The 18,434-nt window shown below is 62.7% G+C and overlaps 5 protein-coding genes across 5 annotated transcripts; 2 read left to right on the top strand and 3 right to left on the bottom strand.

The window, feature by feature from the left end:
- Positions 1–254: 254 nt before the first annotated feature.
- On the top strand, positions 255–5,656 carry INO80 (chromatin-remodeling ATPase INO80; the record flags this gene model as incomplete). The annotated part of the gene is made up of 11 exons (XM_076645332.1): positions 255–437; positions 512–1,651; positions 1,707–2,043; positions 2,107–2,244; positions 2,303–3,255; positions 3,318–3,765; positions 3,823–3,961; positions 4,021–4,662; positions 4,725–5,224; positions 5,285–5,492; positions 5,557–5,656. 11 exons carry the CDS (start codon positions 255–257, stop codon positions 5,654–5,656), a joined length of 4,788 nt encoding a protein of 1,595 aa, XP_076508859.1.
- Positions 5,657–5,848: 192 nt separating this feature from the next.
- On the bottom strand, positions 5,849–7,888 carry JCM10292_001912 (uncharacterized protein; the record flags this gene model as incomplete). Its single annotated transcript, XM_076645333.1, has 3 exons — positions 5,849–7,246; positions 7,304–7,696; positions 7,772–7,888. The coding sequence occupies 3 exons, from the start codon at positions 7,886–7,888 to the stop codon at positions 5,849–5,851; spliced, it is 1,908 nt and encodes a 635-aa protein (XP_076508860.1).
- An 874-nt stretch (positions 7,889–8,762) lies between these two features.
- JCM10292_001913 (uncharacterized protein) lies at positions 8,763–12,122 on the bottom strand (the record flags this gene model as incomplete). Its single annotated transcript, XM_076645334.1, has 6 exons — positions 8,763–8,827; positions 8,886–9,181; positions 9,253–9,843; positions 10,088–10,764; positions 10,831–11,771; positions 11,960–12,122. 6 exons carry the CDS (start codon positions 12,120–12,122, stop codon positions 8,763–8,765), a joined length of 2,733 nt encoding a protein of 910 aa, XP_076508861.1.
- Positions 12,123–15,411: 3,289 nt separating this feature from the next.
- SRX1 (sulfiredoxin) lies at positions 15,412–15,953 on the top strand (the record flags this gene model as incomplete). The annotated part of the gene is made up of 3 exons (XM_076645335.1): positions 15,412–15,588; positions 15,652–15,740; positions 15,848–15,953. 3 exons carry the CDS (start codon positions 15,412–15,414, stop codon positions 15,951–15,953), a joined length of 372 nt encoding a protein of 123 aa, XP_076508862.1.
- A 134-nt stretch (positions 15,954–16,087) lies between these two features.
- JCM10292_001915 (WD repeat WDR12/YTM1 family ribosome biogenesis protein) lies at positions 16,088–18,267 on the bottom strand (the record flags this gene model as incomplete). The annotated part of the gene is made up of 6 exons (XM_076645336.1): positions 16,088–16,510; positions 16,573–16,719; positions 16,783–17,061; positions 17,118–17,316; positions 17,429–17,624; positions 18,066–18,267. The coding sequence occupies 6 exons, from the start codon at positions 18,265–18,267 to the stop codon at positions 16,088–16,090; spliced, it is 1,446 nt and encodes a 481-aa protein (XP_076508863.1).
- Positions 18,268–18,434: the final 167 nt, after the last annotated feature.

Raw genomic sequence — 18,434 nt, forward strand, 5'->3', positions numbered from 1 at the left:
GCGCACCAGCCACCCGCAGCGCCGCGCAGAGCAGCACAGCCTGCCCGCTCGCCCGTCGTCGCACACCTCGCGCAGGCCAAGGTGCGCGCCCGCAATTCGGCTCGTCGTCGCCGCCCCCGCGCAGCCTCCACCTCGCGTCCTTTCGCCCGCTGACTTGCTCAGGCGCTTGCAGGGTATTCCAGACACGCCGAGCGACTCTCGCTAGTGTGCTCGACCGATCTCGCCTCTGCCCTGCACCGCCTCCGCGTGCGGCCATGGCGTCTCTTTCGCACCTCCTTGACGGGCCTCCCGGCGCGAACGGCGGTCTCCCTCTCACTTCGCCGTACGCTGCAGCTGCACCCGCGGCTCCGGGAATGCCTGCGGCTAAACCCAAGCGCAAACGCCCGAGTCGAGCTGCTGCTGCCTTCATCGACGAGGACGACATTGCCACCCGTCGCGTGCGTGCTGCGTCCCCCTTGTCGTGTCTTCGTGGGGGTGAGACTGTATTGACTTCGTGGACGTTCAATCGCAGTCCTCGCTCCGCCAGTCGACCCGCCCGAAACGCTACAACGACGAGGTGTACGACGACGACGAGTCGTACACGCCCGGCCGCAACGGTCGCGGCGCGTCTGGCTTCAACGGCGACGGTATCGACGGCGACGGCTACGTCTCGGACGAGGAAGGCGACGGCCTGCTCCGCGCGACCGCCCACATCTGGCGCGAGCCGCTGCAGGCCTACATCCTCGACCTGCACGCGCGCCGCCGCCAGGTCGAGCAGGACGCCGAGGACGCCGAGGCGAGCCGCAAGTTTGTCGTCGCGGCGCGCGCCGTCGAGATGAGCGAGAAGCGGATCCCGGCCATGCGCGAGCGGCGCGAGGTGCGGCTCGTCGAGCTTGAGCGCGAGGACGAGGTGCGCGCGCGGCAGGAGGCCGAGGCGCTCCAGCGCGCGACGGTCGACGAGGAGAAGCGCGCACGCAAAGAGGTCGACAAGGAGGAGCGCCTGCGCAAGCAGCGCGAGGCGGCGCGCAAGAAGCGCGAGGAGGACCGCCAGAAGCGCGAGCACGACAACGAGCAGCGCCGGCTCCGCGCCGAGGAGGCGCGCATCGCCAAGCTCGCAGAGGCCGAGCGCAAGGCCAACCTGACGCCCGAACAGCGCGAGGCCGAGGATCGCGCGCTCGCGGAAAAGCTGGCGCGCGAGCGCGAGGAGGCGGCGGCGCGCATGCGCGAGCAAGAAGAGGAGCTCTTGACGAGCGGGCGCGGCGCGCGCAAGCGCAAGCGCGTCGGCGACACGGGCGATCTCGAGGAGGAGGCGGCGCAGGCGCTCTCGTCGATCGGCATGTACGCCGAGTACGACGACCTCGACGAGGACGGCAGCGACTTGTACGAGGTCGCGGGCGCCAAGGGCCGCAAGGGCAAGGCTGGCTCGCGCCGCTCGTCGTCGTACGCGCCGGAAGGTCTCCCGCCTGGCGCCTACATCGGACCGGACGGCCAGCAGTACGACGCAACGGGTCAGCCGCTTGCTGCTTCGCGGCATCTTTCGCCGCAGCCCGCTTCCGACTTCCTGGATGATGACGCCGAGGGCGACATGGTCAAACCGAAGAAGCCGAAGCAGCCGATTGACGAGCTCGAGCGCAAGGTTTGGCAGCAGATCGCGCGGCGCGACATTCCCAAGGTGCGTCTCCCGCTTCCGTCGCGCGAATCTCGCTAACTCGGCTGTCCTCTTGTAGGTCGTCAAGGTCGCCCAGCAGAGCACGACCTCGCGCCAGTTCTTCTGCAAGCGCCTCTCCTCGATCGTCTCGCGCGAGGCCCGTCGCGCCGCGACCCGGACCAAGCCGACGAAGGATGTTCAAACGCGCGCCAAGAAGGTCATGCGCGAGCTCATGATGTTCATGAAGGGTAACGAGAAGCGCGAGCGCGAGCAGCGCAAAAAGGCCGAGAAGGAGGCGCTCGAAAAGGCGCGCAAGGAGGAGGAGGTGCGCGAGGCCAAGCGCCAGGCGCGCAAGCTCAACTTCCTCATCACGCAAACCGAGCTGTACTCGCACTTCGTCGGCAACAAGATCAAGAGTGCGTGTCGCCTTCTTCGCTCGTCGATGCCGCAGTGCTGATGTCTCCGCCTGCTGGGTGCAGCCAACGAGGCCGAGGAATCTGCCGACACGGCGAGCGAGGCGAGGCCCGCTCAGCCGGCGCAGCCCAGCGCATCCCTCGCCGCCGCTATGGCCGCCAAGGACACACAGGGCGATCTCCGCGCGCTCAACTTTGACGAGGGTGCGTCCGGGGCTTCTCGGCGGGCGAGATTCATTTCTCACGCTCCTACCGTTCGCAGACGATGAGGAGAACGCCGCGTTGCACGCGCGCCGCAATGCCCAAGCCGCCATCGACGCTGCCAAAAACGCGGCGTCGGCGTTCGATGAGCAGGCGCGCGAGCAGCACGGCTCGTCGTTCCAGCAAGCGAACCCAAATGCTCCGCTCGATTTTGACGGTGACGACCTCAACTTCCAGAACCCGGACACGGAGAGTCTCGTCGTCAAGCAGCCGAAGATGCTCGCGTGCACGCTCAAGGAGTACCAGCTCAAGGGTCTCAACTGGCTCGCCAACCTTTACGAGCAGGGCATCAACGGCATCCTCGCCGACGAGATGGGCTTGGGCAAGACGGTGCAGAGCATCTCGCTCATGGCGTATCTCGCCGAGGTCCACAACATCTGGGGCCCGTTCCTCGTAATCTCGCCCGCGTCGACGCTGCACAACTGGCAGCAGGAGATCACCAAGTTTGTCCCCAACCTTAAGGCGCTGCCGTACTGGGGCAACACGAAGGACCGCGCCGTGCTCCGCAAGTTCTGGAACCGCAAGTCGATCCGCTACGACAAGGACGCGCCGTTCCACGTCGTCGTCACGTCGTACCAGCTCGCTGTTGCCGACGAGAAGTACTTCAACCAGGTGAAGTGGCAGTACATGGTGCTCGACGAGGCGCAGGCCATCAAGTCGGCGTCGTCGACTCGGTGGAAGACGCTCCTCGGCTTCCGCTGCCGCAACCGCCTCCTCCTGACCGGTACGCCGATCCAGAACTCGATGCACGAGCTGTGGGCGCTGCTCCACTTCATCATGCCGTCGCTGTTCGATTCGCACGACGAGTTCAGCGAGTGGTTCTCCAAGGACATCGAAAACAGCGCCGAGAAGGGCGCGATGAGCGAGCACCAGCTGCGCCGCCTGCACATGATTCTCAAGCCGTTCATGCTCCGACGCATCAAGAAGAACGTGCAGAACGAGCTTGGCGACAAGGTGCGATCCCCTCGCATCGTCCCCTTCTTCCGCCCTGCATCTCTGACATTCCGCGTCTGCAGATCGAGATCGACGTCTACTGCGACCTGACGCCGCGCCAGAAGGCCATGTACCGCACGCTGAAGGAGAACATCTCGATTACGGACCTCGTCGCGCGCGCATCGACGCTCAATGACGACGACAGCGTCAAGCGTCTCATGAACCTCATCATGCAGTTCCGCAAGGTGTGCAACCACCCCGAGCTGTTTGAGCGCGCCGATGTCACCGCGCCGTTCGCCTTTGCCGAGTACAACAAGACGGCGAGCCTCATCCGCGACCCCGAGGTGCTCGATGTGCCGTACGCGACGCACAGCATGATCGAATACAAGGTGCCCAAGACTCTGTACCGCGAGGGCGCCCTCGTCACTGTGCCCGGGCCAAACTCGCGCGCCGGCTTCGACAGCTTCCACCTCGACCGCCTCATGAACATCTGGCGACCTGACCACACCCAGAAATCGCTCAAGGAGAACAGTACGCTCTAGACTTCCGTCACGTTGCCGACTAGCAAGCTGACATCCACTCGCACAGACTCGCCGTTCGCATTCTCCCTTGGGCTCGGTCTGAGTCCTGGCGAGCTCTACAAGGCGGTGTCTGCGCACGGCATCGTGCGCCTTGGTATGGCGCTTGAGCGCCAGTCGCGCGCTCGGTCCATCGCATTCTACGAGTCGTGCGTCCCCTTCCATGTCTCTGCGGTGGGTTCCGCTCACGCTCGGTCCACTCTCGCAGCACTCGCGACGACGACGACACCGCTGCAGTCCCATTCCACCTTCACGTCCCTTCCAAGCCCGACTCCCTTCCTCGCGACCACTCCTGGCGCGCCCTCGGCCTCACTTCCCTCGCCGAAGTCGAGCACAACTACCGCCGCTCGTCCCGCCTGACCCACGCGGATGCCCGCTTCTACTACGACCCGGCTGTCGCGCCGGCCATCTCGGCCGTCTGCAGCGACCGCTCGTTTGCGTACGAAGCCGAGGCAGAGCGCTTCGACCAGCACTTCCACGACGCCATCTATGGCATGCCCGTATCGCTCCGCGAGTCGCCCGCGGCGGTTCGCCAGTTCGAGAACGCCTTGCCGGGCTTCTCGCCGCAGGGTGTGCTTGACGCATCTGACGAGACGCAGCTCCCGCTGCCCTCGATGCAGGTCCCGCAGCTCCAGAAGCTCATCCTCGACTCGGGCAAGCTCGCCAAGCTCGACGCGCTCCTTACGCAACTCAAGGCCGAGGGCCACCGCTGCCTGATCTACTTCCAGATGACGCGCATGATCGACCTGTTCGAGGAGTACCTCGCGTTCCGCCAGCACAAGTACCTCCGCCTCGACGGCAGCTCGACCATCTCGGAGCGCCGCGACATGGTCACCGACTGGCAGACCAAGTGCGTCGCTCGTTGCGCTTCTGCCTTGGTGCCCCCCTCTGACCCGACATCCCGCTTGACAGGCCCGAACTCTTCATCTTCCTGCTCTCGACTCGCGCCGGTGGTCTCGGCATCAACCTTACGGCCGCCGACACCGTCATCTTTTACGACTCAGACTGGAACCCGTCGAACGATGCGCAGGCGATGGACCGCGCCCATCGTCTCGGCCAGACGAAGCAGGTCACGGTCTACCGCCTCATCACCAAGGACACGGTCGACGAGCGCATTGTCCAGCTTGCGCGCAACAAGAAGCTCGTGCAGGACGCCGTCGTCGGCTCCTCGGGTGCTGCTGCGCCCAGCGAAGGCCCGGCCAAGGCCAACGAGGTCGTCTCGCTCCTGCTCAACGACGACGAGCTCGAGGACAGCTTGCGCCAGGCCGAAGAGCGTCGCAAGCGCCTCGAGGAGACGAAGCGCGTCGAGGGCAAGAAGGGCGCGCTCAAGCGCGAGGAGACGAAGCGGCAGAAGAGGGCGGCGGCGGCGGCCGAGCAGAAGCCTGCTTGGGACATGCCAGCCGACGACGAAGGTGTGTCGCCCCCACCGTCTTGCATTTGCTTCATCTGCTCACACTTGTACCGCCTCGCAGACGGCTTCTCCTTCTTTGCCGACGTCAATCAGACGGCCGCCGCCGACGACGACGCCGAGCAACCCGCGGGCAGCGGCTCCGAGACGCCTCAAGCACCGGGCACTCCGGCTGCAGCGAAACCCAAGGCTGCCCCGCGGAAGCGCAAGGCCGAGGTGGACGAGAACGGCGAACCCGTCAAAAAGCGCAAGCGCCGCACCAAGGCCGAGATGTGCGTGCTGAACGTCTTTTCAGCGGCCACCGGACACTCTTGCTGAATGGCTCGTGGCCTGCAGGGAAGTCTTCCGCGCCGAGGAGGCCGAGCGTAAACGCAAGCGCGAGGAGGAGCGTCTCGCCAAGAAGGCCGAAAAAGAGGCCAAGGGAAAGAAGCGGTGATCTGGGTTGTGCTGTGTCGTCTCAGTGTCCTTGTGCTTGCCGTCCTTCCTTCCGCTCCGCATGTTGTCTGTCTCTCCGCGCTTGTGCCGCTCATACTCGTCGCAGCTCATGTCATGATACTCTTGCATCTCCGTGTGCTATCGGATGAGCGCGGCAAAGCGAGAGGAGTAACAATGCAGGCCCTCCTCGCGCCTACTCGAGCGCGTCAAACGGGCGCAGAGAGTCGTACTCGATCATGTCGAGGTCGATCGCACCGTTTTGCTGCAAGCCGATCTCCTCGAGGTCGCAGAACTCGACGAGCGTGCGGTCCCAGCCCCACACGATGGTCTTGACCTGCACGCCGTCCGCCCCCGTCGAGTAGAACGTGAGGCGCAAGTCCTGCTCCTTCCATCCGGTGAGCCTCGCCGCCGTCTCGACGACGAACTGGAGCGTCAAGCCGAGGGTGACATCTCCGCGGGCGCCTTGCTTGTAGAGGTACTGGTGGCGCAGCATCGACTTCTCGTTGACGGGCGAGATGGGCCAGTTGGGGAGGCGGATCCAGTAGGTAAAGCGCCCGCTGCGAGGTTCACCGGGGATGGGGGCGCGCGGGCGAGCGAGGGCTTCGAGGCGCCTCTGCGCGTCGTCCTTTGGCGCTGCGGACGGCCGGGGGCGTGACCGTTTCTTCGGCGCCGGGGTGTGGACAGATGAGGCGCTGGGGCTGAGGGCTGAGGCATTCGGCTGCAGGTGCTGCGACATGCGCGGGCGCTTCTGCGGGCTCGCGCTCGATGCGGAGAGAGCGGCTGTGCGCTTCAAGCCCGAAGGAGTCGCATCCAGATCCGGCGAGATGCGCTCCGACGCGCTGCGCGCGAAGCTGGTGCGGCGCAAGGACGTCGACGGTCCCGACCCCGACGCGCTATCGTCGGTACTGCCCGAGCTGGTCCGCGGGTATGCAGAGCTTGTTGTGCCCGCAGTGATCGGCGAGCCTGAGCTGCCGCGCGAGAGTGCAGTCGAGAAGGACGCAGCGACGAGGCCGGACGACCTGGGCTTGAGCGCCGTGCGCGGCGAGACTGGCAGTGCGAGGCTCTGCGGCGCGCCATTCTGCGACGACTGCGGCTCGGACTTGATCTGGAACGCCACGTCGCCCTCGTCGTCGGCGAATCGTGGGCTCTGCGAGCGGGCGCGCTCCTTGCCCTTCCCGCTGTGGCTAGATCCCGCGACGGCCTGGCTGGCATCGTCTGCGATGGTGGCGCTACGCTGAGCAGGCGATGGAGGTACAAACGCGACGTTACCGCCGTCGTCGAGGCCGATGCGAAACGAGGCGTGACTGTCTACGCTGTATCGCAGGACGGCCGGGTCGAGCATTTGCGAGGGCGGAGACGGCGAGCGCTGCTGTTCGTAGCGCTGATACGAAGTCGACTGATGAGAGGTTGCTTCGGCGGGTGCAGCCTCATCTTGCTGGATCTGCTGTCGCAGGAAGGCCTTGAAGTCACTCGAGCGATTCGAGGGAGACGGCGATCCCGAGCGGTTCGGCGTCGAGGTCCGGCTGCGGAAGGTGCTCGTCGACTGCGGCGTTCCTTCGTACATCTGCTCGGGCCGAGGCGCTGGCGAGGGCTGCACGATGGGCGGTTATCAGTCCGCAGCTGCAGGGAGAGCAGCGAAGGAGCTCACCTGATCGAGCCGCTGCGACCGTGCCGGTCCGACTTCGACATCAGAGTCGCTGACTTCGTCGCTCGAGTCGTCGGTATTGCTGGGTGTGGCAGGCGCGACTCCGCTGCTGGCCGCTTGCGAGAGAATCTGCTGAGAAGCCAGTTGCGGCTCCACGACGGCAATCAGAGGAGACACGGGTCCCACGTGCGCCGCGTATGTCCCACAGTTACTGACTCCGGCCTTGGCGGGCGCGGGAAAGACGACGAGCTCGAGGTCGGTTTCGGGCGCGAGGCGTTCCCAGGCGGAGGGGGCGATGACGAAGGTGCGGCCGCGCGAGGCGATGCGCTGCGAGAAGGCGCAGGTGTAGCCCGTATCTTTGAGTCTGAAGTGCTCCTTGACTTCGTCCAGCGCCGCCTGCCGGATGTCGCGAGGTCAGCTCATGCGGAAGTTGGGTGACGAGCAGCTTGGAAGCGAAGAGAGCGCGCGCACCTCGTACGACTGCCCGGCGCCGATCAGGATGCCACTCTCGGCGACCTCGAGGCTGACTGTGCCCGCCAGCGCAGCTGGGTTGGCGAGGCTGACGGCGAGGAGGCCCGGTGCGGACATGGCGCCGAGCGGGCGCGACAAGGGCGTGTGGCGCTGTAGTCGGGGCTGCAGAATGTTTTGTGGCCCTGTGCTGGTGCACTCGAGCAAGCAAGGCGTCGTTTGGCGCTCCTCTTGCGAACTCGAGCGGAGGGAGAAGGGGGCGACCCTCGAGGTTGACATCTGGCGGTCCGCTGGCCAATGTCAACTTGCACAACTACGACCGAGCAGGGCCAAGCTCGTCTATCGCGTTGGAGGCCGTGTTCAACAACAGGGCACTTGCCAGCAACGACAGCAACAGCAGCAACACCAGCTCCATCATAGAGACTAAGAAAGTGCTCATTTGCCGCAAAGATATCGTAAAGTCTGCCCCTTTCAAAGTCTGCGAGGCAGGCTCACACACTTCCCTAAAATCCACTCTTTCTTGCATGCACAATTTGCATTGGCTCAGATTGAGCGTGACTGTGAATGGAGTTGGGCTTTCTCACAGGCAGATTTTATGTATAGGTCTCTTTTTACACACAGATTCTACTATACTTCGGACTGCCCACTTCTCCTCACCCACCGCCAACCCTGCGCTGCCTCCAAGCAAAGAATCAAAGACCGCACACTGGATGACCTTGAGCGCTGCCTTGCGGTCCTTTGTCGAGGCCTTCTTTCCTGCGCGCTTGTCGACAATGCTCTTGATGCCCTGGTTGTTGGGCAAAGCGAGGGCAAAGACAAGACAGTGAGCAAAGTGAAGCGTAAGGATGAGGATTCAGTTGCCGGCGGCAAGCTGCCTTGCGGCAAGGACCATGTACGGGCGCCTTGATTTGTCGCGGTGCTGTGGCGGCTGCCAATCACGGCGACGTAGTTGCAGCTATGCTCCTGGCAGTCAAAGACGACAAGGTTGTCGCCGTCAAGGATGGCAGAGATACTCGCTGCCAACGACGCGCTGGATTCGCTGCCCCAGGCAAAGTTGGCCTGTAGAGGGAAGTGTGCCAGTTTGAAGCCGGAATGTGCAATAGAGAGAGCCACTCACTGTTGATAGAGTTGGGTGCTTGCGCAACAAGGATCAAGTTGAGTGCAGTGAGGCCGCGCCACACTGCCAAGTCGAGCGCGAGGACCAAGATCTTGGTGTTGATCGAGATGAACTCGAGCTTGGCAAGGCCAAGTTTGGCAAGCTTGCCCATGTCGCCTGAGTGTGACACCATCTGGCAGATCAAGGTGATTTTGCTGTTGATTGCCGGCTCAAGCACCTCGAGCGCGTTGACAGGCTTGTCGGCGAGGTAGAGGAGGGTTGACGGATGCAGGACATGGACCGACTCGAGGCGACCGCTGCACGCTGCATTGTGCGGCACCAAGTCAAGCTTGTTGCGGTACAGTAGGCAAAGTGCAGCCCCTCGCACAAGCTGCACCAGTACGCGAGAAGATCTTGCCGCGCGCCGTAGCCCGTGCCCTCGCGTTCGGCCGTCTCGAAGAGCGCGAGCATCTTGCCTGCCAAATTTGAGCTGGGCAGCAAGACGCCCCGCACCGCCCGCTGCGCCTCCTTGCGCTTGAGCGCGTTGGTGACACGCATACCGTGCACCTCCTCTGCGCGGACTGGGTCCTTCCCAAGGCCGCCCTTGCCACGGTTGACGCCGCCGGCACTGCGCGCAATCTCGACGCCCTTGCGCGCAGAGAGGTACCACGAGCAATACTGCTCGTCGCCGGTTGTGCAGCCGTGGACGGGCGGGAGCGGCGACGGGAGGCCGTCGACGAGAGCGCTGTGGTGCGCAGTGAGCTGGCGCACGAGTAGCTGGAGGCGCTGGTGCAGCGCGACAAGGTCGAGCGGGATGAGTGCAGGTGAGAGGACGCGGGGAGGGTCGACAGAGAAGAAGGGCTGGAGCAGGTCGAGGTTGCGCGGCTTGAGCGGCAGGCCCTCAAACTTTGGCTTGGGCGGTGCCGCCGCCCATTGGCGGGTCACGCGCTCCGCACGCTCTGCGCTCTGTGGCAACTTCCTGTCGCGGCAGGTGTCTTCCCCCTCTCTCAAACGTTCGCTTCCTCGCCGTTATGCTCACTCATCTCTTTGCCACCGTTCTGCTAGAATGTTCTCTCTGTACACTATATAAACCTCCGTTGTTGCACTCCCCTCTCTTGTAATCAAGCTCCTCTCTCCGTCTCTCGTGCAGACTCGTCGACGCGAAATCTCAGCTCGCCTCCTGCGCACTTCCTCCATTGCTGATCACCTCAATCTCACGTTACTTGAACGCGCCAATAGCCCGCAGGCCCGTGAGGGCGCTCGTGCCCTCAGCGAGCTTGGTGCGCGCCTCGACGAGCACATCCTCCAGCCCGATACGGCAAGACTCGGTCTCTGCGCGCTCGTGCGCCGCGCGCAGGAGCGTGCAAAGCTCCGGTGCGCTGCCGTAATGCAGCGCGCCGAGCACAAGCCCGTTAGCCAGAGCGCGACGCACGAGGGCCACCTTGGCAGCAACGAGGGCCGAGAGGGCAACCCACTTGTCCTGCAATGCTGGGTCGTACTTGATCTTGCCATCGTCGGGCGCAGCAAGATGTAGCGCAAGGTCGTGCGCAGCTGGCCCGTACTGGACAACAGCGGTCAAGCCAATGCAGATGACCCATCCGACAGTTGGCGTCTCGGTCCACCGAAGCTTGAGGTCTGAGGAGAGCGACTTGAGAACTTCCGGTGTTGAGGCAACTGAGACCGAGAGGAAGCTGTCGAGGTACGGCGACAAGCAGTTGAAGGCGGATGGAAACTTGCCCGAGCGGAGCAAGTTTGAGCTCTTTGACGAGCGCGAGAGGATGAAGAGGGGACAAGGGATGATGAGCGCCCGGGCGCAGACAATGATGGCAATGAGGATCAGGCAATGCCGCAGCTGGAGGGCCCACAGGTCGAGGGCCATGCCGGAAGAGCGGAGGTCGAACTGGTCCAGGCCGAGGACAATGCCGTGGAAAAGAGCTGTCGCAGCAGGTCCTCAAGCTGCAGTTACGCCGGTAAATGTCTTGACGCTGTTGAGGTCTGCCTTGGTCACGTCCTTGGACAGGATAGCCTGGAACGCGCCGGTCCAGCCCTTGCGCCCAAAGGCGGCAGTCAGGTCGGTCTCGATGGCCTTGAAAGCCCGCTCGCCTTCCTCCGTTGCCATGTCAACCGTCTGACCGACGTCGCGCTGCAGGAGGGCCTGCCAGAGCTGTACGGCGTTGCCGAGGTGGTGCTGGAGCAGTGCGACCGTCTCCGCCGATGGCGCAACTGATGGAGCCACGCCCTCGACGTCGGCTGGCAGTGCCCTCCCGTTGGTCACAAAGGCGCGTTCTTGTGTGAGCAACGCTGGATCCAGGCTGAGGAGCCGATTACCGTCCGACGAGTTCAGCGCGAGCGGCGCGAGGCTTGAGATGATGATGCGCTCTGTCTCGCCGACAAGCGCAGAGTTGGCGTTGAGGATTGTTGCGGGTGGCGTGCTGAGTGCAACAAACTCAAACACGCGCCTGGTTGTCTCAGGCGCAGCGCAAGCAACGACCCGCAGGAAGCTCTTGATGTGTGAGCCTCCCGCCGCCCCGCTGTCAGCCTTGAGCCGCTCGAGCGGGGTCGAGGCAACAGTGATGCCGCCATAGCAGAGCAGGACAGGGATTTCGGGCAAGAGGCAGGCGGTGCGGATAATGTTGGCGGTTGTGCTTGCCCATGGCTTGTCGGCCGGGTACAGGCGGGCGTACTCTTCGAGCACAGCAAGCACCGACGCCGACAAGCGGAAGCTCAGCTTGCGTACATAGTACCGCGCAAGCCCGTCGCTGCCGACTGCTTCGCTGCCTGCGCTCAAGACGGGTGCGTCTTGCGCAGTGTCAAACTCGAGTGGGTCGCTGTCGGCAGGCTCGAGGATGTTGAGCTGCGGCTCGAGATGCGACAGCGGCGCGCAGACAAGCTCAAGGAGCACATCGACTGTGCGAGGGGAAGCGGCAAAATGGGTGACGGCCGGATGCTCAAGATCGAGTGGCGGCGGCGGGTATGCGCGCTCGGCAGGCGCCCGTTGATGATGCAGACAAGGTGGTCGATGCCTGATGCAGTGCTGTCACAGAGCGGCCGTTTGCGCTTGTGCCGCGCCTGTTGCTGCTGCACAAGGCGCTCACGCTGCACTTGCTGCACGGAGGCCCACTTGGCCTCCTTCCGCTGCCACAACTCCTTGCGCTTGTTGGCGCCGTTGATTGGCTCTGGCAGGGCATTGGCAGCCTCTTTGCCGCACAGATTGACCAGGATCTGAGCCACTTTGTCAAGCTCTGCATCCTTGCACATCTCACCTGATGCTGCACGGGGCAGGCTTGGCAACTGCGCGCGCGGCGCCCTCGATGCCAACGTTGGTGCGCTGCGGGCAAGCGGCGCCGCGTCATCAGAGTGCAAGGTGGGCGGGGGCTGCTGCGGGTCGAGCAACGTGGCCGCCCGCCCGCACAACATGGCACTGGCGGCGCCGCCCTGCCAGCGTCCCTTGCCTCTGCGCTCACCTGGGGCTTGGTCAAAGATGCTGTGCTGTTGATCCGGCGCGTGACAGACCTTGCCTGAGCGCAGAGCCTCTACAGCGGCCAAGGAACCTCGAAGGGGCCTCTCTGGGTTGGGTGTTGACCTTGCATTCACGGCTGTCACACTGCTCGCAGCTCTGAGCACCTGTTCCCTGCCCCTTAATCCGTGCGTGGCCCATCCCAGAGGCTCAGCGGCTGGCCGGCGTTTGCAGGACCATCGCGGTGGAGAGAAGCGTAGAGAGAGAGAGGGAGGGAGAGAGAGAGGGAGGGAGGGATAGAGAGAGAGAGAGAGAGCAGGGAAAGAGAGGGAGGGGGGACTTGACATGCAATCTTTGCAGGGAGTGAGCACAGTCCTTACCGGTACACGTGCTCTTGCATCTGTGCTTCTGTACCACCAGCCTGCACTCGACTGCCCTTCCAGCTGGACGTGGAGCAGGCAGGCTGAGAGAGGGGCAGAAGACACCGGTCATGCAAGTAAACACTGATCTACTTGGCTAACGCTTGCATGATGCTGAGAGGTATGCAGTGGCGGGACAAAATTCCTGACCGCGTCAACCTTCTCAAGTTGTGCGACAACCATTCTTGTCAGCTTGGCCATTCTGTGAGGCACTGCTTGAGAATTGAAAGTGTAGCATAATCCACCTCTCTGACAGAATCTCATCGAGACAAGGAAAACTGTCAGGGAGGTGACCGAGAAGCGAAGTGACTGTGTGGGCGCTGACAGTTGCGTTGCTGTGGAAAGCAGCTGTAGCACCAGCAATCAGCTTGCCATTTGCCCATGGCAAACCGCTGTATAGCAATGCGCCGCACCCATGGACAGAAGATTGCCAGCAGGGTTGCGGAGGCAGGAGACGCGGCAAGTAGGTTGCAGTGTTGAGCTTAAAAGACTGGCCGGTACTGCTGGCGCAGCTCAGACTTCTCAGGGACATTGCTACTAGGTCACTTTTTGGGGCTCGAGGGCTCGAGCATGGCAAGGCAGCAAGATTGAGTTTGTGCCCCGGGAAAGCGGGACAAGGACAGACAGAGCCGCTGCATTGGCACGACAGTGTGCGCAACTGAGTAACACGCAGAGACCCGCTTCTTGTGCATGGAATGAAAGGCAGTTCTGTCTTGTTGGCAAGAGGAGATAGGATCCGAGGCCGCAACCGGGAGCAGTGCGGTTCAGTGAGCTCCCCTCGAGTGTCGGGGAAGTGAGGTCATATGCACCGGCAAGAGCCATCTAGAACAGGCTCAGTAGCTTGGAATCTCACCAGTTGACCGTGCATGAGGACACCGGCGGCGTAAGCGGATGGGACGGAAGCAGCGCCTTTGCTGCTCGTGCAGGAGGTGAAAACCAGGGCAGAGTGAGGTCTAGCGTAGCTCAAGTGCCGGAGTGCAGGCACGTGTACGTTTGAATACGTGCAGTGCTAAGCGCAGAAGCGGAGAGAGAGCCGTGGGTTTGTCCGTCGCGTCTCGACGACGTGAGCAAAGGCTTGCACAAAAACGAGCAGTGCACGCTCGTTCTTGATGCAATAAGGATCTAGCTTCGGGGGCTGCAACAGAGCGTTCAGATGGACCGGAGGATGACCGGCAGAGGAGGGAAACCGCAGATCTGCGGGCTGCGTAGTGGTTTGTGGTACATGGACGCAGACAAGGGAAGTCTGTACATCAAACAGCGTCTTGGAACAGTGGCAGTTCGTTGGGCTCATATTGTGTGACCCAAAAGTCCCTGGATCGAGACCAGGAGACGCTACAAGCAAGCACCCGGTGCTTGACATCCACTTTTGCCTCTTCGGGAAGGCAGAAAGGGTACACTTTTTGGCTGGGCCACTGACACTTGCTCGGGCGCTACGGCCTCTGCGAATGAAGCACTTGCAAAGGGGCGTGACGGCAGGGGCAGTGGAAAAAGGCAGAGTTCTCTTTTTCTCCCAAGCATCGCGGTAGACAATCGGTACTCAGTGGAGTGGCTTCCTCTTCCGCGCCCGGCCGACGTTGTCTCCGAGGTACTCGAGGTCAGGAGCAGCGTCACAAGAATCAAAGGTGAAAAATGCTGACTGCGTCACCCTCCGTGAAGCTGCAGCCCGCTTCCGCCTGAACTGTCATTCCGAACCAGTTGCTAGACTCCGCGCCCTCAGGAGCATGCCGCTACCGTCACTGACCACCGGCCAACCAGGCCGCTTGACCAACCAGTGCCAATTTCTCTCCTCCGCGCGCATAGAGCTCGTCTTGGTACTGGCATGGGCACTGACAGCATATCAAAGATGGTGTACACGCGAGCACAAGCCGTCCGGAGCAAGCTGTGCCCAGCTAGCCATGTCCGTGCTGTCTTGCCAATGCTGCGCTGTCCCGCCCTACGGCAGCGGTCCGGACGCGTCTGCACTTGCTCAGACCAACGCTTGGGTGCTATTGAGCCGAAAGACATAGTTCCTGCCAGCGCCGCTCGAGTTGCGAGCGAACGAGCAAATGCCCCCTCCACCAACCAGGCTCTTCGGATGCCCCTCCCGCCTCGTCAGTCCCTTCTGCGGGCTTCTCGCTCTGACTAGGCACGAAGCAGCATTTTTGTCACCTATGTCAACCAAGCCGACAGTTTCACGGCATGCGAGGCGGCAAGGAAAGCGAGCCAAAGATGTTTTGGTCGATGAAGCGATCAGTGACGGTAGCCTTGCAACATCCGTAGAAGCGCTGCGCAACTTTGTCGCGCACGAAAGCGGGACCTTCTCAAGTTGCCAGTACGTCAATCTCGCTCCCGAACCGTTAGCACTGTGCAAATCGGTCCTAGACTTCGAAATGGAGCAAAGAATTAGCGCAGGAGAACTTCGAGCGTCGCGAATCCTGGAGAGTGCGGCATCTACCAGAAACCTCGCCACGCACACTCAGTCCGCTTCGCGCGGGACTGTACAAGAGCCAGGCATGTCTGCGAAGAAGCAAAAAGAAGCAAACACTTCGCTACTACCTGGAGAACGTAATAGGCGCTCTCGAAACAATTCGGCCACGAAGCTGCACCGCGTCGCCGCCGGCTTCGATCGCCGTTCGGCCACAAATCAACGAGAATGCTCGCCTCTCGCTTCTCCCGCTCGCCACGAACCAGCATGCTGCAAGCACCAGCAGACACGCTCATGCAGTCGCAGTCACAGCAGCACGTCAACTTCTCCAAGTTCGCGTCCAAGGATGCACCGACCGTGCAGGTGCCGATGAAGGTCATCAACCGACCACTGCCCTCGGAGCTCGAAGAGAGCAAAGTGCAGCGCTTCATGGCCGACATTCAGGTGCGCACGACCTCGGCGGCTCCAGATGCAAGCGCTGCTGACCTGCCTCGAACTCCCGAGCAGAAAGGCGACGACTTCACGCCGATCGAAGTGCTGCGGTGCATTGCGCCAGACGGCCAGAACTACTACTTTGCATTTGGAGGCTGCCACCGGTGGGTCGCGCCGCTTCAGGGCGCTGGAAGACCATTTTGCAAGATGTCGGCTCGAGGACGTCAAGAATCGCACGAACAGCGTACGCTGACGCCCGCTTGCCGTGCAGCTACGAAGCACACAAGCGTCTGCAGAGCGAGACGATTCCTGGGCGCATCATCAACGTGCCGCCCTCCGCGATCCGAATGTACCTCGGAGCAGGTTGCCCGTTTTGAGCGGCATGAAGGCGATAGACGACTCTCCAAGCAGTAGACGAGCAATGTCCAGCACATGTACATACTCGATCAACTCTCGAAAGCTGTGCAGAGCCCTGGCAAGGAGGATCATGAACAGGCGTTTACACAACCGCCTACTCCGATGCCGGCGCCTGGGTCTCCTGCCCGCTGACGCGCCACACAATCGTCCTCGAGCCCTCGCCACCGGCAACGAGGCGCTCGCCATCCCAGTCGATCGCGAGCACCTTCTCCGGCTCCTTGCGGTTCTCGTCGCCCTCCTTCTTCGGCACAGGAAGCGTGAACAGCGTCTGCTTCGGGCTGCGCGCGTCCCAGATCCGCACGGTCGAGTCGTACGAGCCCGATGCAAACAGGAGCGACGACGTCGGGTGCGCGGCGACGGCCGACACGGGCGCCGAGTGCCCCGAGAGCGTGAGCGAGATGTTTTGCGTCGCTTCGGTGCGCAGGTCCCACAGGCAGATGAGGCGGTCCGTCGAGCCCGTCGCGAGGAGGTTCGGCGCAGTGAGCTGCGCCATAGAGAGCAGGACCTTGTCGCTCGTCTGCAGGACACGAATGGGGATCAGTCACGTCGCGCAGAAAGTCGGTAGAGGCGGCAGCGTACCTTGCTGCTCAGCTCGGCGCCAACGGAAAGATCCCAGCTGCGAACCGAGTGGTCCCAGCCGGCCGAGTACGCCTTGGTCACGTCGCTGCGGTCAAACACGGCGCGCGAGATCTTGCCCGTGTGGCCGCGCAAGACGCTCATCGGCGACTGCAGAATGACGCGGGTCAGCTCGTCGAGATATACTCTTGAGACAATCCAAAAGCGACGCACCTTGTTGACCACGGTCGTCGACTGCCTTCTCCGCTTCTTCTTGCGGTCCGCGCCCTCGAGCTCCGCCTCACCCTCGTTGACACCCGGCGTCAGGTCCCACAGACCGATGAGGCCATCCCAGCCGGCCGTGAGAAGGTGCGGCGCAGCAGTGGCAGAAGTCGGGATCGAGGGAAGCGGGCGAGCGCGGACAGACGAGATGGGCGCCTGGTGCAGCGAGAGGGTGTACAGGGTGGCGGGTGCGGGGACTTCGGGCTGAGACTCGAGGGAGAGAGGCGGGATCTGGGGGGCACAGGGTGAGCACTGGAGCGCTCAGCGGAAAGGCAGAACAACCGCACCGAGTACTCCCACACACGGCCGACGCGATCCATTCCACCGCTTGCAATCCATCGCTTGTCCTCGGAACCGAGAGGATGCGGAACATGCGTGGCGGAAAGAGCCGAAAGGTCGTGGCCGGCAAAGGTGAGCGTGGTGGAGGGCGGGAGGTCCTTCGATTGAAGCGAGAGCGTGCCGGCGTACGAGGCGGTGAGGATGGCTCTATTGGCTCACAAGTAAGAAAAAGGGATTGGCATGAGTGACTGAGATTGCAATGCTCGAGTGGGGGACGCTACTGCGAACCGAAGGAACGCAGGAAGCGAGGGCGACGCACCCGCGAACTGCGACCGACACGTCGCTCACCCAATCCTCGCTTGGCAGCGTGCTCTCGAGCTGCGGCGGTAGCGTCGACGGCAAGAACTCCACCTCCAGCACGACTTCCTCGCTCGTCCCAGTCGCAGCGCAGTACGCGCCGAGCGAAGACCGAAGAAGTGTCTGGTCGATGAGAAAGTCGAAGGGGACGGGCGCAGCTGTTCACGCGTTACGAGAAGACCAGGTCAGCGTACTGTCTGCGTAAACAGTGTAATCTGCTGAATGCGGTCGACGCGAAAGAGCGCAGGGGCGGGTGGACGGCATCAGGAAGTGAAGAAAAAGAATTCGACACTGTCTGAGATAACCTCGAAGACTGCTGAACGAAGAATACCAATGTCATAGAGTTGTGTCGTCATGCGCCGTCCACCGTGAACCTGCACCGTCCTGCGACGCCTGGTCCATGAGAGCAGGCGGGGTTCGAGGACGAGCAGGTCCTGCACTCCTTGTCTGCCGGGTCTGGGCACCGTGCGCGGAGAGCTGACGATACTCATGCGGGTCTCGCAGGGCATCAAAGATCCCGCAGGGTTGCCCAGAGCCACGGACCAACGGATTCACGTCGACCGGGAGAGACGAGGTGTCCGTAGGCGCGACAAGCTCACCATTCTCGAGCACCTTATTGATGAGCTCGGAAAGGTGGAAGCGGCGCCAGCTCGCGGGCACGAGGAACTTGGCGGGCGGAATCTGGTAGAGCGGGTCCTTGGTCGACAGGCGGATGGCGATCTGGCGCTCCTCGCCCGTGCCCCCGATGGCGACAGCAGAGGTGCTCGCGACCGGCTGGCCGAGGTCCGCAGTGACCGACATGGTCCACAAAAAAGCAAAGAGGGAGAAAGTGGAGAAGCAGAGCGAGAGCGGCAGCGCGCGCCTGGAACGAGGGAGCGAGCTCGAGTCGCAGCCCCCTGTACTCCCCCCCCTCCGTCTCACCTCTTCTGCTCTCATTTCGACACGAGTCTTATAACAGAAAGGATATG

The sequence above is a fragment of the Rhodotorula paludigena genome (assembly GCF_050403205.1).
Source record: "Rhodotorula paludigena JCM10292 DNA, Rt_paludigena_JCM10292v1_ctg1, whole genome shotgun sequence".
NCBI lineage: Eukaryota > Fungi > Basidiomycota > Microbotryomycetes > Sporidiobolales > Sporidiobolaceae > Rhodotorula > Rhodotorula paludigena.